At 40.1% G+C, this 17,898-nt stretch overlaps 1 protein-coding gene across 1 annotated transcript; it reads left to right on the top strand.

The window, feature by feature from the left end:
* The first annotated feature begins 6,265 nt into the window (after window positions 1-6,265).
* nod2 (nucleotide-binding oligomerization domain containing 2) lies at window positions 6,266-17,684 on the top strand. Its single transcript, XM_087793532.1, has 11 exons — window positions 6,266-6,452; window positions 6,523-7,052; window positions 8,106-8,226; window positions 9,047-10,805; window positions 11,741-11,824; window positions 11,892-11,975; window positions 14,713-14,796; window positions 14,869-14,952; window positions 15,941-16,024; window positions 17,080-17,163; window positions 17,327-17,684. Exons 1-11 carry the CDS (start codon window positions 6,413-6,415, stop codon window positions 17,397-17,399), a joined length of 3,027 nt encoding a protein of 1,008 aa, XP_087649658.1. The 5' UTR covers window positions 6,266-6,412; the 3' UTR covers window positions 17,400-17,684.
* Window positions 17,685-17,898: the final 214 nt, after the last annotated feature.

Raw genomic sequence — 17,898 nt, 5'->3', positions numbered from 1 at the left:
CTATGTAATTACATAATTGTTTTGTTTTTACATTTTTGATTTAATGTCGTTAATGGATTCAAATGGATCCATTTCATCTCCAGGTTGAATCAGCGGAACCTATAGCACGGTTTTTCAGCAGCATAACATAAAAGCTGCAAAATTCGTGCAGGCTTTTCCCAGACTTTCTGGGACACCTGTGTTTTCCTCAGTGTTATCTTGATCTTTTTAGTATATATTTTGAGTTTTTTTTAAATTTTTTTTATTGTTTAAGCGCTTTGTGACCCTGGTCTAAAAAAGCACTCTATAAATATAAATGACTTACTTACTTACTTACTTACTTACCGTAGTCCGTGAGTAACAAGGGAAAGAGTTCAGGGGGCGGCGAGTGTGGCTGCAAGTCGCGAGACCCACTGGGGAAGATGTTCACCAAAGAGAACAAAAGACTCTGATGAAAAACTGGTCAGGAATACTATCAAAATGAGTTTGAGGCAGGAGCGGGACTTCGGGATATCAAGGGCAAAGTGCTTCAGACCGAGTCAGAGAGAAATCTCGGCTTTAAACCCGGCTGTTAGATTGCTCATCGTCTGCAGCTGTGGTTCTCGCGGAGCATCGCACTCGCCGACCGTCAAGAGATCGAGAGAGAGAGCAGGGCAGGAGCAGGAAGCAACCATACAAAATAAAAGCCCCTGGAAAAGAGATGTGAAAACCCTTCAACAACAAAACATAAATAAAGCATCAAATTATAAGTGAAGGCAATGTCTCTATTAACCCACCCATCCCTTCAACTCATAGGTAAGAATAAACCTCCAGAAAGTAGGGGGAGCCACTTAGGGTACCAGATAAGAATGGACTCGCCCGGTATATGTAAGAGTCATTTATCAACTGGGAAAAAAAGGATGATGTTACCTATGAGCCAATGGATGTATTCCCCAGTTAATTAAAACATCCCGGGATAGTTAGCACGCTTAAAGGGACAAAAAACCCAGTATGTGTTTGATCCCTTTTCTACTTGTCAAAGGTGCCCAAACTTATCACGGAATGTCGACATTTAACGACAGGAAGTCCTTCAGTGACTTCCTGACAGAACAGTCAGCTCTACTCCTGATGAAAGAATAACTTGTATTTCGTGACAACAGGCAGCAGAACGCCTGCACGGAGCACTTGACACTCGGAATGACACCAAAAGTGTGTCGGCCCCAAGGACCTCGCTACCAGACCCACCCTGGTCAGCTCACTGGGATTAAAACACTTTATAACTTTTTACTCCTAAGTAATTATTGCCATTTAACTGAGTTAACCACCTTCTTGGGAACCCTTATTTCAACCCTAGCGAACAGGGTAACAAATCTCAGACCTGTTGTAACACTTGGACCCAGAACCAAGTCATAAAAAAGTAATGCCTCCAATGGGCCTTTTCCACTGGCCCTGGACTGGACTCTCCCCTTTTTTTTGTTGCATTTCCACCAGAATGTTACGCCAAAGCAGATACTAGTTTTAGTACCTGCTCCTCTGTGGTTTTAAGCATGCCGAGCTGGTACTCAAAAGGGGACGTCCATGGACTACCGGCCAATCGTTGGTCAGAGAGTGAAGTCACCAGAGAGTCTTCAGTGCTAATTCCAACTCAAGAAAAAGAAGGCCTTGTTTTAACTCTTATGATATCTTAGAAGTTCGAAAACAAATGTATTGGTGGCTGAGGCTGGCTTCCATAAATACATGCAGTGGTGGAGATCTTTCACCTTAACCCAGACAAAACACAAGGGATACCCTACACACATTTGTTTTCAGGCCTTCGAGTTACCTTGACCCAGAGATAGCACAAGGGGTTATGTGTAAAGTAGTATGGTTGTTCTTGTAGTCCATGGACGAGGTCCAGACCTCCGTTGTGTCCGGTAAGTTCACCACGGCCTCAAAGTATGGCAACGGTATGTCATGATGTCAAAATGAGTAGGGAGTAGTATCGGTGAAAACATAAGAGTAAACTCGTGTCAAGACGAGCAGGGGGTGGAACTGTGTAGTGAGGGGCTATTTTTTGGGTTCATCAGTGTGTTGTGTAGTTGCTGAGATGACCCTAGAGTGTGTGTTCAGAAAAGACAGATGGTGTTGTGTCTGGAGAAAGAGAGTTAAGTACATATTGTGAAGCACAGACCCAGCGTTGTGTCTAATGTTCCAGAGGTTTTTGTTTCCTCTCGCTCTCTTCTCAGATCACATCCGTATCCGCCGTCTATTAAGTATCTCAGACACTGGTGTCTATTCTGGAAGACGCTCATTAAAATGATTCATGACTTGAGCAGCACCGGAACCGACGAGGTGTTCGCCGAACAGACGCGTTCATTGATCAAACTGCGGGTTTTCCTCTCGCTGCCGCCCTTTTACTATCTTTAGATGACAAAGTGTTTTTGTTTCTCCACCTGCCTGGTGACTGATGATGTCCTGCAGTCGCGTGAAGTATTATTTCAATGTTCTACTATAAGTGATACGCCAGCCGTCAATCCCGGGAACCCCAATGAAATAGATGGATTAATATTTAGTTATCTCGCAGAGTTATTTTACTCTCCTTGGTGATGAGCTGCAGTGCATTAGCGCAAGCAACTCTTCCTCGCCTATTGTCACCTACATTGCCACTGCCACCTGAAGTCCAATTGGACTCTTTGTTAAGTGTTAAAAAATGGGTTTAATTCAATAGATAAAATAAAAGTAGAGCAATAATATTGGTTGAGAAAAAGGTTGGCACTCTCTGAGCATCTTCATAGTTTCTTTTTTTTTAACGTGAATTTATTGTTATTTTTACTGCACCTAGTTAGTTACATGGTAAAGGCTACAAAAAATGACATATCCAAACCAGCCACTCTCATATATTCACCTTCACTTGTAAACATATTTGTTTAGACATGGGAAGCGTTGTCATGGGACCTATATATATTGTCAAAAGTGATCTAGTATCTAGTATGTATTTATATTAAAAAAAAGTCACTAAAACAGATCTTTAAAAGTGTATAAATATCAACCCTCTCAGTAGCTACTGGCTCCTCACGTATAGTCAGAGTCATAGATGTGGGCCGTAATAACCAAAAGCAGTTTCTCAGTATGTTTTGAATAATTGAGAATAGTTAAGAGATCAAGTCACCTTGAGGACAAAGTGTCTGTCCTACATCTTACTATGTATTATTGGTTGGTTGGTTCTGGTCAAGAGTGAAGTTAAAACCCTTCTTTGACTATTCTTTAAGAAAATCCATAGTTTTTCTTAAAAAATTACTTTTAAAAATCCAATACTTTCAAAATGTATTATTTTTTACATATTGAGTTTCCTATTCTAATTCCAACAATTTGAAAATGAATGACCTAAATACAATTTATTTTTTTTAATAGCCTTTTAACTTTTACTTTTTTTTTAGGTTTTAACTGGCGGATCTGTTTTGTGGAGTCCCTCAAGGTCCTGTCCTGGGTCCTTTATTGTTTTTTGCTGTACTTGATTCCCCTGGGTAAAAATCATTCAGAGATTTCCTGATGTTTTTACCACATCTTTGCCGATGACATCCAGCTCTTTTAAGCATGTATTTTATTGGGTATTGCTTTGTTTCTTGCGACCATGGTCTAGAAAAGCAGTCTACAAATATTACTTACTTACTTACTTACTTAAATTCTATATAAAAATGTTGTAATAATAGGACCACCATGATTGACTGAAGGATTTTATAAATCAGATCAGTACTCTTTTGGTCTTGTCTTGTGGCACAATTTTTCACATTGAATTTAGAAACTATTTAATTTAGAAAACGTTTTTTTTATTTTTTATTGTTGGAGTTAGAATATCAAACTCCATGTGTAACAAAATACAGTCATTTTGTAAATATTTGAATTTATGAAAACAGTTTTTCAATAAAAACAAATTCAACCTTTCAATATACAAATAATTTGAATTCAATTTATAAAAAAACAAACACAAATTAAATACTTTAACATATAAGTTATTGAATCCAATTATTATTAAAAAAACAAAAAAACAATTCAATGTGTATTAAACAACAACATTTCAATAAACAATTCTAACTTTCATCGTCTTAAATGTTAAACAGTCAATATTCTGATTGGACTGATTGACTTCCATAGTTACGCTGCTACCCTCTGGTCAGCTGTTGCAAGTGCAAATTAAAAAAAAAAAGAAAAGCAAGATGGCCGACTGAAGTGATGAGGTGCAGCAAACAAAAAGAGGAAGAGAAAATTCTTCACATTCCTTCCGTTTTGTACAAAAAAATGATGTCAGTTAAACTGTAGAGTTTTGTCTCATGTGTTCCCCTGACCTCACAGTGCACGTGTCAACAACTACTTGACCTTTTATTCACACCATGAAGGGTCAACATGCAGGTCAGACCGGATCAATCTGTCGTTGGTTTTAAACCACTCGCCGCTGGTTTAAACCAGCCTCCAACTTTTTTTTCTGTCCACGTGTTACCATCTGGACCTGGTGCACGACTCCATGAATAAAACAGGTCGGTGTAAAGTTGCGTCGGTTGCGAGCGGATCGTCTCGAGCTCTTCTCTCTGCAGCATGAAAGGCGGCGGCGGCGCTTTGAAGTGGCAGCATGCTGTTTAAGGTACAGAGTGAACGGCGAGATGTCGAGCTGCACGCCGCCTCTGTAGTTTACGCTGAGTGCTGCACGGCGCCGCACATGAAAGGAGCAAACAGAGTTTGATAATGAATGTCCAACAAGTAGCAGCCATCGAAGACGGCGTGGGCGCAGCGGGGTGTGTGAGGGGGGCGAGGCTAACCTTCAGCTCAGCACCCCCGAAAACCACTTGCTTCAACTTCACCTGATGAAGAGATGTGAACTTTAATCTTGGCGGGTGATTGACAGGCGGCACCCACACACACCAGCCCGAGGTCCTGAAGAGAAGGTTCTTCTCCCGGGTCTTGTTTACGAGACACAACGTTTCAGGGACGTTAGCATCGAAGGTCACCTTCTCACGGTGAGGAGGTCACACCTGCCACCAGGGGTTTGTATCGGCAAGAACCAGACGATACGATATATCGTGATACTGTAGTAACGAGTATATATTTGTAGTATTGTCCAGTACTTGACTCTGGTGTTGTAGAATTTAAGGTAAGGTAAGGTAAGGTACAGACCACATGACTCTTGACGAAGTCGTAACTGCTTTCATTTGTTTTGAAAACAAAATATGTCCAAACATCAGCTTTAAAGGCTGCTGGAGTCACTGTATCCTCTCATCCTCAGTCTAATCCATGATTTTACAGGATTTTATTGTTCTAATAGCTTCGTAGGACGTAATGAATGCTGCCATCTAGCGGCCGGTTGGTTAATTGCAAATAAAGAATGGACATTTATTTTATATACAGTTTATTGTATTATAAATCAAAAGAAAACTGTGACAGAAAATAAATGTAATGGCCTGTATTTGAAGTTAAAAAAATAAATCAGTGACATTTAATAGCTATATTGTGAAAAACATTCCCATAATGTTTAAATAAATATAAATATTCTAAATCCAATATTAACTAGGACAAATAGTTCCATTCAATTACTTAGATGCCAAAGGTCAAAATGACACTTATTGGAAAACATGAAATGATGCTAATATACTGTTTAACCTATTTAATTGTTTTGATTATTATTTGATTATTAAAATATATTTCATATATTTTCAAAATTCTAAATTGGACATGAAATAATACCAAACTATAGTGTTTTTTTCCTCAATCTTCTTAAAAAACAGGACATTTTTAATCTATAAAATAATCTTGTTTTAATTATTTACTTTCACTGTGCCTTTATTGTTATTATACATGACAAACTGACTTGTACTGTATATGTTTCGTATTTAACTATACTGTAAGAAAGAAAAGTTTTTATGTCTAAATTAAAAAATGATATAATTTTAAAAATAATAGTAAAAAAACAAACTTAAAAGATACAAAAGTCGCCACAATTGCCTTGCACGTCTTGAAATAATATCAACAATTAAATAATTCAAATCTGTTTAACTTAAAAGTCCAAATATCTTCCCGGTAGATCTTCAAGGGAAGATCTCGACCACAAGTTAAAGCCTGACTTGAAGATATTTGTTGTTTCCTTCAATAAGATGAAACAAATCAAGACGCTGCTGAAAGTATGTTTTCAGCCTGTGTGGCGACAGCTCCCTCTAGCGGCGGACACATCAAACTGCGAGGCCACTCCTCGTCTTTCGTCACTTCTTGTCACTAATCTAACTTCTGCTTTTGCTTCATATCAAACTGGAAACACACTCTTGCGACATCTCCCGACAACTGTGTTCCATATCGAGAAGTAAAACTTGATTCTGTCATCACTTCCATGTTTTTTTGTTGCCTCTGAGATAAACAACACAATAATCCTGATGGGAATTGAACCCGCAACTGTTTTGTTGGCTGGAGGAACGACTTTCATTTGTTGGCTGGAATGAGGAAGAGGAAGGCAGCAGAGTCTCACCCAGTGACGGGTAAGAGAGGGTGTGTTCTCCTGGACTCCCATTACACGTGAAGTGATCGTGGTGCGTTTGGGGGTCTCAGGCGCGCGGTTCTCCACGGATGTCTCGGACTATGGTGCCATGTGCGTCGAGGACCTCCTGCTGAGACACCGGACCCAGATCCTGGACGCGCTGTGCAGCAGCGGCTCCGCCGAGTCCCTGGAGCGGATCCTGGACCTCCTGCTGGCCCGCGGCGGGGGCCTCCTGCTGAGGGAGGAGTACCAGGACATCCACGCTCCGGGCAGGACCCTGTACGGGAAGGGCAGGAAGCTGCTGGACCTGGTCCACGTCAAGGGCGCGGGCGCCTGCGAGCTCTTCCTGTGCGCCCTCAAACAGGTTCTTCCTGAAGCCCTGGGAGCGGGCGCGGGGTTCGACGGGGCCGGGTCGGATCCGGGAGACTCGGGGGCCGCCCAGGGGTCAGCGGGTCAGAGCCTGCTGACCCTGAGGCCGAGCCTGGTGAGCAGCCTGCAGACCGGCGTCGATGGGGCGCTGGAGTCGCTGGTCAGCGCGGGTCACTTCACCCCCGTGGACTGTAGTCAGGTTCAGCTGTCGATACACACACCTTCACAGCAGGTATGAACACACTTGACCCTCAATGACCTTATTTTATTCATTCTTTTTAAATACCATATTGAATTACACAACTTTTTCAACCCCTTATTTACAAGATACAACCTATATTTTACCTTTTCTTTCATCAGTGCCATCAGATTATTGACTGGTATAATTTAAAATAGTTTTTATTAATGAAACTTTGTTTTTTAAGCTTCTTTTGTTAAGATAAGGTAAGGTAAGGTAAGGTAGAACTTTATTGATCCCTCAGGAGGTCTCCTTTGGGAAATTGTTTTTTTTCCAATAGCCACAGCAATTTTTCACAAAAAATAAATCAAAATAAAATAAGAACAAGAACAGAGAGACATTTTATTTGATAATTGATTGAATAAAAGAGAAAGATAATTGAGTTCCATAATGTACGTATTAAAAGGTTGGATTTGTGTTTATTTAACAAAAAGAATAAATATTTTCTTAAATTCTAATAGATAAAATAAATGTTCTAAATTCAATGTTTTTTAAGTGTATCCTTTTAAATTCGTGATTTAAATGTTAATATATTAGAACCACCGTGATTGGCCGAAAGGTTGATGAAGTAAGCTGGTACTATTTTACTAATAAAGTATAAATTTAAATATATTCAATATAGAACATTTATTATTGAATTATTGAAATTAGAATATTTAACTCTATGTGTACAAATAAATAATACATTTTTCAAAATATTTACATTTTTTTGAACCCTTTTGTTGCCTGGGTCAAGGTGACCCGAAGGCCGGAAAACAAATATGTTTGTGGTATCCCTTGTGTTGTCCCAGAGTCAAGGTGAACGATGGCTTCATATGCACTGGTGGAGGTCTAATCAGTTATTAAAAAAAATACATATATATTTTTTAACCTTTTTTTATAAAAGTTAAAACTTTGAAAATGTTAAATCCAATACTTCCATTTTCTGATGGCACTGATATACTTGCATTGGCCTCTCAAACATGTCACTGTAGAAAAAGTAATTTCAGACCTCCGTGCTAATGGCTACATAAATAAATGTGATAATATGGTGTCGTATGATTTCAGGCGAGGCGTCTGCTGGACCTGGTGGGCAGTAAAGGAGAAGCGGCCGCACAGGTCGTCCTGAAGTACGTGGAGGAACAACAAGACTCATCGTCGAGCAAGAACTCGATCAAACCTTCAGCAGGTATTAGATTAATCCTGGTGTGAACACGGGTGGGGTGAGGTTCGGCCTGCGAGTCATGACTTGATACATGATGGTGATTATAGTAGTTTATCAGCGCTAAAAAAATATGAAATGGTTTCATTTATGAAAATTTGTAAGCATTTAAAAGGACTAAAATTGAATTCAATCATTTGTACTTTTTAAGTTTGAATTCGTTTTTATTAAAAAAAACAACAACAAAAAAAACAACATTTTCAAAAATGAACGCAAATTTTTTTTTTCACATAGAGTTTGATATTCTTATTTCAATATTTAAAAAATAAACAGTCTAAGCCTAGTTTCTTTGAATTCATAGCCTTTTAAATTCAATATAAAATGTCGCTGTAATAGGGCCACCCTGATTGGCTGAATGTTCGATGATATTAAACATGTTTATATTGAATTTTAAAATCTACAAATAATAATCGTAAAAATATATAACATTTATTTTTGAATAATACAAATTATTTTTCAAATTATATGTGTAAAAAAAAATTAATATTGAAAATATTTCAAGTCATTTCGTATATTATTTATATAGTTTTTAATTCACCAAAAAACTTTATATTTAAAGATATTAAAATAAATTGTTGAATTTAGTTATAAAAAAAATAACATTAAATGCTTAAAAACAACATTTCAATAAAGAAAATTAAAATTCAACATTTAAAATGTTAAATTCAACCTTTCCATATTCCGAGGGTTCTGATATACTTCTATGTTAGTATTATGTTAATATTAGTATTATCTGAATATCATCCTTATTTGAAGTGATGTTCCATGACTGTGTTTTGTGAGACAGAGTTCCTGAGGTACCGCTCAAAGCTGTGCAGCTCGGTGTCGGCTCAGTCCTGCTGCCTCAGCACCTACGGGGGAACCGACCATATGTCGCTGGACGACATCTACACCGAGGGCCAGATGGAGCTCGCCCAGGACAACCCAGACGTGCGTAAATCTTTGGCCCTGGAGGACGTCGTCGGCGCCATCGGCACCGTGAACGAGGAGGCGGACGCTGTGCTGGTTTCCGGAGACGCCGGTTCCGGGAAGAGCACCTTACTCCAGCGCCTTCACATGCTCTGGGCCAGACATGAGGCCCTGAACGAGTACCTCCTTCTGTTCCCCTTCAGCTGCCGCAGGTTGAACGCAGTGGACGAGAACATGTCCGTTAAGCAACTGCTGTTTCAGCAATGCTGCTGGCCCGACCGGGAGCAGGAGGAGATCTTCCAGTACATCGTGGACTACCCGCAACTGGTCCTCTTCACGTTCGATGGCCTCGACGAACTGAAGCAGAGCGTCACGGACGAGCACCGGGTGTGCTGTCCAACCCAGTCCGCCCCTGTCCACGTGCTGCTCTTCAACCTCATCCAAGGGTCGCTCATGAAGGGGGTGCGGAAGGTGGTGACGAGTCGCCCGGAAGCCGTGGGACCCATGTTGAAGAAGCACCTTCGCAAGGAGGTCCTCTTGAAAGGGTTCTCCCCGAGTGGCATCGATTGCTTCGTGCGGAAGCAACACAGCGACCCGTTGGTGGCGGCCAAAGTTCTGGGTTCTCTAAATGCAAACACCGTGTTGCTCGGTCTTTGCCACAGTCCGGTTCTTTGCTGGATCGTCTCCAAGTGCTACAGAGAGCTGCTGGGCTGTGGGGACGGAAGTCCTCAAACCATCACCGACGTTTACCTGATGATCCTGCAGCATTTCCTACAACACAAGAGCTCGCAGGGAAGCAGGTCGAGGTGGTTACAAGAACACAAGAACGCAATCGTGCACCTCGGACATCTCGCCTTTCAGGGGGTTAAGAATTCCTGTTTCGTCTTCACGGCCCGGGAGCTGGACACGTGCAGTGTCTCGGAAAACGACATACGATTGGGTTTCCTTATACAGAGTAGCGGCATGTCCTGCAGTCGGAGTAAACGGTACGAGTTCCCTCATCTGACCCTGCAGTGTTTCTTCGCCGCTCTCTATGCCGTCATAGCCAACAACAGCGACCGCTCCACCATCCCGATGCTCTTCGACATGAAGGAGACGGGAGGCGCATGCTTCAGCGCTTGCCTTCTGGCCCGGGACCAGCACAACCGCCTGTGTGAGACGGAAGTGGTGGCGTCGGAAACATCCAACCTTCAGATCACGGCCACTTTTGTCTCGGGACTGCTCTCGCAGCGACATCAGGGTCTTTGGCTCCAGTTCTGCTCCAGTCAAGTGGTAGAAAGGAAGGTCAAGCAAGTGTCCAAGTCGCTCTCCAAAGGAATGCAGAATCACTTCAAGTCCATCCCGCAACCCGTGGAGGGGGAGAAGAAGAGCATGCACGCCATGCCGGGGTTCGTCTGGTTGATCAAGTGCATCTATGAGATGCAGGAAAGCAAGATAGCCAAAGACGCCATCTGTAGGCTGGAGGTGGACCATTTGAAACTGGTCTACTGCAACATCGGCCCCATGGAATGCACAGCCCTGGCCTATGTGCTGCAGCACCTGAAGAACCCTGTGGGAATCCAGCTGGACAACAACTCTGTGGGTGATGTTGGTGTGGAGCAGCTTCTGCCCTGTATGCACATTTGCACCTCGCTCTAGTAAGTGTCTTCATCCATCCATCCATACATCTATTCGTCCATCTAACCATACATCCATCACATCCATCCATCCCTCCATCCGTCCGTCCGTCCATCCATCCATCCATCCATCCATCCATCCATCCATCCATCCATCCATCCATCCATCCATCCATCCATACATCCATCCATCCATACATCCATCCATCCATCCATCCATCCATCCATCCATCCATCCATCATCCATCCATCCATCCATCCATCCATCCATCCATCCATCCATCCATCCATCCATCCATCCATCCATCCATCCATCCATACATCTATTCGTCCATCTAACCATCCATCCATCCATCCATCACATCATCCATCATTCATCATCCACCATTCAATTAATCTATTCATCCATCCAACCATCTGTCCATCCAATAATCATATAACCATCTATCCATCCATCCATCCGTCCGTCCGTCCGTCCGTCCGTCCGTCCATCCATCCATCCATCCATCCATCCATCCATCCATCCATCCATCCATCCATCCATCCATCCATCCATCCGTCCATCCACCCATCCGTCCATCCATCGAAACCACAGTTATTTCTATCTTACCCAGGATTAGGTTTCAGTAATAATAAGGCACCACAACAGTTTTTTTAATTAAATTATTGAATGTGTGTATCACATAAAATGGCATAGTAAAATTAAAATTTTACATTTAATCAAGCATTTAAGATATTAAGGCATGACTTGAAGTGAGTGAGGAAGAAGAGTGACAGATTCTTTAAGTGATTCGTGGATCCAGATGGTAATCCAGAGCAACCCAAATGTACCCATCCTTTATTTGTTGAATTCAGAAGGTGACTCTAAGATGTTGAGTTATTTCGCCAACACGACGTACGATGATCACATGATCACAGCAGCAGGAGTCTGTGAGTGACTTCCTGTTTGTCTCCAGCCTCAGAAACAACAACATCACAGACGATGGGATCAGAAAACTCATCGCCAAGGTAGTGCAGTGTGAGAGCTTCAAGAAGATTGCGTAAGTGTTTGGAAGTGACGGTGTTGAGATGATGCAGGACTGAAGATGATGATCTTGTTCCTGACAGACTCTTCAACAACAATCTAACTGACGCCTGCATGTCAGACTTCGTTTATCTCCTGAAGACCAAACTGGACTTTGTCTCTATCAGGTCAGTTTGTTGATGTTTAACTCTTTCTTCGTCCTCACCATCATCTTCTTCATCCTCTTCCTATTCGTATTGTTCTTCTTCATCTATTTCTCTTCATCCTCATCCTCATCCTCATCCTCATCATCTTCTTCGTCATTGTTATTAGCAACTCATTTCTCTTCGTTCTCATTGTCACCATCATCTTCTTCATCCTCTTCCTATTCGTATGGTTCTTCTTCATCTATTTCTCTTTATCCTCATCCTCATCCTCATCCTCATACTCATCATCTTCTTCGTCATTGTTATTAGCAACTCTTTTCTCTTCGTTCTCATTGTCACCATCATCTTCTTCATCCTCCTATTCTCATTGTTCTTCTTCATCTATTTCTCTTCTTCTTTCTCATGATCAACTTCATCATTTTCTTCCTTATCTTTATCATCATCATCATCATCATCATCATCATCATCATCATCATCATCATCATCATCATCATCATCATCATCATCATCATCATCATCATCATCATCTTCCTTATCATCATCATAATCTTCCTTATCTTTATCATCATTATGTCCATCATCATCATCATCATCATCTTCCTTATCTTTATCATTATGTCCATCATCATCTTTATCATCTTCCTAATCTTTATCATTATGTCCGCCATCGTCATCGTCATCCTCATCATCGTCGTCTTCTTCCTTATTTTTATCATTATGTCCATCATCATCATCATCATCATCATCATCATCATCATCATCTTCATCATCATCATCATCATATTCTTCTTCATCATCATCTTCTTCTTCCTTATCTTCCTCTTCCTTATCTTCATTATTGTTATTATTCTTCATCATTATCTTCATCTTCATCATCTACTTCATCATCATGTTCTCCATCATCTTCTTCCTTCTCTTAATCATTACGTTCTTCTTCTTCATCATCATCTACATCTTCATCTAAATCATGATCACCATCTTTTTCTACCTTATCTTCACCAACATATTCAAATTTTTCATCATCATTTTTCATCATCATCATCATCATCATCATTATTTTCCTCTTTTTTATCATTATCAACTTCATCATTTTCTTCCTTATCTTTATCATCATCATCATCATCATCATCATCATCATCTTCCTTATCATCATCATAATCTTTCTTATCTTTATCATCATTATGTCCATCATCATCATCATCATCATCTTCCTTATCTTTATCATTATGTCCATCATCATCTTTATCATCTTCCTAATCTTTATCATTATGTCCGCCATCGTCATCGTCATCCTCATCATCGTCGTCTTCTTCCTTATTTTTATCATTATGTCCATCATCATCATCATCATCATCATCATCATCATCATCATCATATTCTTCTTCATCATCATCTTCTTCTTCCTTATCTTCCTCTTCCTTATCTTCATTATTGTTATTATTCTTCATCATTATCTTCATCTTCATCATCTACTTCATCATCATGTTCTCCATCATCTTCTTCCTTCTCTTAATCATTACGTTCTTCTTCTTCATCATCATCTACATCTTCATCTAAATCATGATCACCATCTTTTTCTACCTTATCTTAACCAAAATATTCAAATTTTTCATCATCATGATCGTCCTCTTTATCATCATCATCATCATCATTACGTCTTTCTTCCTCTTTATCATCATCATCATCATCATTACGTCTTTCTTCCTTATCATCATCATCATCATCATCATCATTACGTCTTTCTTCCTTATCATCATCATCATCATCATCATCATCATCATCATCATCATCATCATCATCATCATCATCATCATTACGTCTTTCTTCCTTATCATCATCATCATCATCAACATCATCGTCATCATCATCATCATCATTATCATTACGTCTTTCTTCCTTATCGTCATCATCATCATCATCATTACGTCTTTCTTCCTTATCATCATCATCATCATCATTACGTCTTTCTTCCTTATCATCATCATCATCATCATCATCATCATCATCATCATCATTACGTCTTTCTTCCTTATCATCATCATCATCATCAACATCATCGTCATCATCATCATCATCATTATCATTACGTCTTTCTTCCTTATCGTCATCATCATCATTACGTCTTTCTTCCTTATCATCATCATCATCATCATTACGTCTTTCTTCCTTATCATCATCATCATCATCATCATCATCATCATCATCATTACGTCTTTCTTCCTTATCATCATCATCATCATCAACATCATCGTCATCATCATCATCATCACTACGTCTTTCTTCCTTATCGTCATCATCATCATCATCATTACGTCTTTCTTCCTTATCATCATCATCTATTCATCCTTCTTTATATTCATCATTAACATCACAATATATATATATATCTCTTTCATCTTCTACACCATCATAGGAATGATCATCTTCTGCTTGATCTTACTTTTCATTCTCAACATCATCATCATCCTCTGTTTCTTCTTCATTCTTCTCATCATCCACTAAGTATTTGTAAAGACTGAGAGATAACATGTGATTCTGTGATCACTGTAAAGTCGAGACAGGATTTGAATCCTAATGAACTTGACGATGAACTTTACTCCACATGCAATTTCTACATACGCATCACTTCTGTAAACGATTATGTCATAGTGAAGAAGAACAACTCACATGAAACCGATCCGTCACTTGAGCTTGAAACAAGTTCAAAGATGTTATCAAATATTTTCCGAACAACTCACTCTTTGTGTTTCACTTTCAGAATAGGAAACAATCACATCACGGGGGTCGGGGCCAGGAAGTTGGCCGAGGGACTGAGTTGTAACCCCTCGCTGAAGTATTTGGGGTGAGAAAATCTATTGGTCTCTGACCCAGTGTGGTTCATTGACAGCACACACACACACTCATGTGTTCGCAGATTCTGGGGCAACAAAGTGGGCGACGACGGCGCTCAGGCTTTCGCTGAGGCCCTGGAGAACAGCAAGACTCTGGTGTGGCTCAGGCAAGTCTTGAAGGATACAGAGCAGACGTGGGGAGAAAGTTTATACATATAGCTATTTTATTTTGTGTTTATTAATATCTAACATAAAATATAACTTTCTTCAGTTCTTTTTCTTTGTCTTTTTTGTATAAAAAAAAAAGTTGCCCCTTGAGATAATTTAAGTTATTTTTTAAATTTAATGTTTATAGATATTTTATTTAGGTTTATTTTATGTTGAATTTTCTTTTCTTTTTTTTTTTACTTGTGAAAGTAACTTTTCCATCACAACTCTTAGCGTGACAAATGTTTTTTTTAATTTTTCTTTTACGGTTTATATTTCAATAAAATGTTTGAAATACATTAATTTATTTTTAATTAACTATTGGTTTGTTCATATTTGTGTTGCAATTAAACTTCAGACCGCTAGGTGGCAGTAGTCATTACATCCTCTGCAGCTAAAACAACAATAAAATCCTCTAAGATCCCGTCGATGACTGAGGACGTGAGGATACATTCGACTACAGCAGCTTTTAAAGCTGATGTTTGGACATGTAGTTAAAAGTGAATTGTGCTATACTATAAATAATACATATATATATTTTTTACTACTGTTTTTTTCAAGTTTATAAATATGTGTTTTTAAAAGTGTTTTGTTATGTTGTTTATGTGCCTTCTGACCCTTGTCCATGACCGGCACTTTACAAATAAAACTTACTTACTTATTCGTATCATAATGTTTCCCCTGTATCGTGATACTTCTTCGTGAAGCTTCATGAAGCCTCATCAGATCCATAACTTGATGCCCATCTTCGAATAAGAGGGGATTAACTAGCAACACAAAATATTAAACACACAAGACAAACACAATAATGTTAATAGTTCCAAGTTGTTGTAGTAACAAGTGTAAAAGGGTAACTTGCTTATGCTAATTGTATTGTTTGTATGGGCCAATCAGAAGGCTGCATTTAAAGCAGAAGAATGTCGTTGAACGCTGTGGTTTCTCGTGCAGTTTGGTTGGAAACGACATCGGCAGCTCAGGAGCTTGTTCTCTCGCCAAAGTCATCAAGAACTGCTCGTCACTGGAGGAGCTCTGGTGAGTACGACTCCACCTGTCGTCCTCTGAGCAGGTCTTTAACGTAGAGTTACCTCTGGGTCAAGGTGACCCGGTGGCCCCGGAAACAAACCTCACATACATTTGTTTTGTTTGCAAAACTGGTTTAAACTTAATCAACTGAGACCTTTGATCTTGAAAAAGAAAGATAAAATATTGGTTTAAAAAAAAAAAAAGGTTTTAATTACTTAGAAAATGTAGCAGGCAAAAAAGTTATATCCAACTTTTTATTTTCAATTGGAAATTTTTCATTTCCAATACTTTTTTCTGACACCAATTCAAGCTGGCACCATTCTAAGATAATAGGATTTCCATCAAGGATCCTCATCTTTCGTTCATTCTTATTTCTTCTTTCGCTGAACACCTTATTCTAAATGTGGGAATCTTGAGTCTATCCCAGCTGCTTAGGGCGAGAGGCAAGGGACAGCCTTCTTGCTTCATGCTTACCATGTGATTTGGTTAAAATCTTAAATATATTTTTTTAATAATAAGGCCCGGAAACAAATGTGTTTGTGGTATCCCTTGTGTTGCCTCTAGGTCAAGGTAAACAACCTCCCTGGCTTTCATAAATACATACATCAGTGGTGGAGGTCGTTCACCTTGACCCTGAGACAACACAAGGGATACCATAATACATTTGTTCTCGAACCTCCGGGTCACCTTGACCCTGAGACAACACAAGGGATACCACAACACATTTGTTCTCGGGCCTCCGGGTCACCTTGACCCCGAGACAACAAAAGGGATACCACAAACACATTTGTTTTCAGGCCTCTGGGTCACCTTGACACCGAGACAACACAAGGGATACCACAAACACATTTGTTCTCGAATCTCTGGATCACCTTGACACCAAGACAACACAAGGGATACCACAAACACATTTGTTCTCGAACCTCTGGATCACCTTGACACCGAGACAACACAAGGGATACCACAATACATTTGTTCTCGAACCTCTGGGTCACCTTGACCCTGATATAACACAAGGGGTTGAGCAAATAAATTAAATATGATCTCCGATATTCCCTCTCAAGGTTGACGGAAAACCACATCACCAGATCAGGAGTTGAATGTCTGATAGAAGCTTTACAAGAAAACACTAAAGTCAAGTCAGTATGGTAGGTATGGCACACACACACACACACACACACACACACACACACGCACGCACGCACGCACGCACGCACGCACGCACGCACGCAGGCACGCACGCACGCACACACACACACACACACACACACACACACACAGAGTGGATAATCTTCATTCTTCTTGCTGCAGGTTGAGGAACAACGAGCTCAGCTCCGAAGAGAGGCAGGAGATGGCGGCGCGGGAATCAAGACTCATCTTCTGATCAACGACTTGAGTTGTTTTTTCGAGGCTCGGCTTAAGAAGTGTTAACCTGAAAGGTGTTTTTTTTAAGCTAGTGGTACTCGAAGGAAGGCACGCGTCGCTCCGAGTCTCTGGCGGTCGACTAGCACAGAGTTGACCGAGTTAAACACTCTATAAACTTATTTCCTACTATTTATTTTCATCGTAACATGCTCAATTTTTTGTGCGGTAGAGATGTGTTCTAATAAAAGCAGCACCGCTGTGCCAACATTCAACCTCATTTTTTTGTCAGAAACTTGACAAACCTGTTCAGGAATTGAAAGTGAAAATTTCACGATGACACTGAGAATGGTTGGAGTTTTTCCCTGCATTCGTGACTCGTGTTACTTTGATATGAGCTTTTCTAGATCCTGCTTGATTATGTCATCAAATGTTTATGTCTATAAGGAGTCGTGTGTCAGCCATCGTCATGTTTCCTTCACTGATTTGAATCTTGACTCACTAGGTTCACAGGGTTTTGC

This window comes from Callionymus lyra, chromosome 6, assembly GCF_982586985.1.
Source record: "Callionymus lyra chromosome 6, fCalLyr1.hap1.1, whole genome shotgun sequence".
Classification (NCBI taxonomy): domain Eukaryota; kingdom Metazoa; phylum Chordata; class Actinopteri; order Syngnathiformes; family Callionymidae; genus Callionymus; species Callionymus lyra.
The sequence above is the reverse complement of the archived record's forward strand: the minus strand, read 5'-3'. Positions and strand labels throughout refer to the sequence as shown.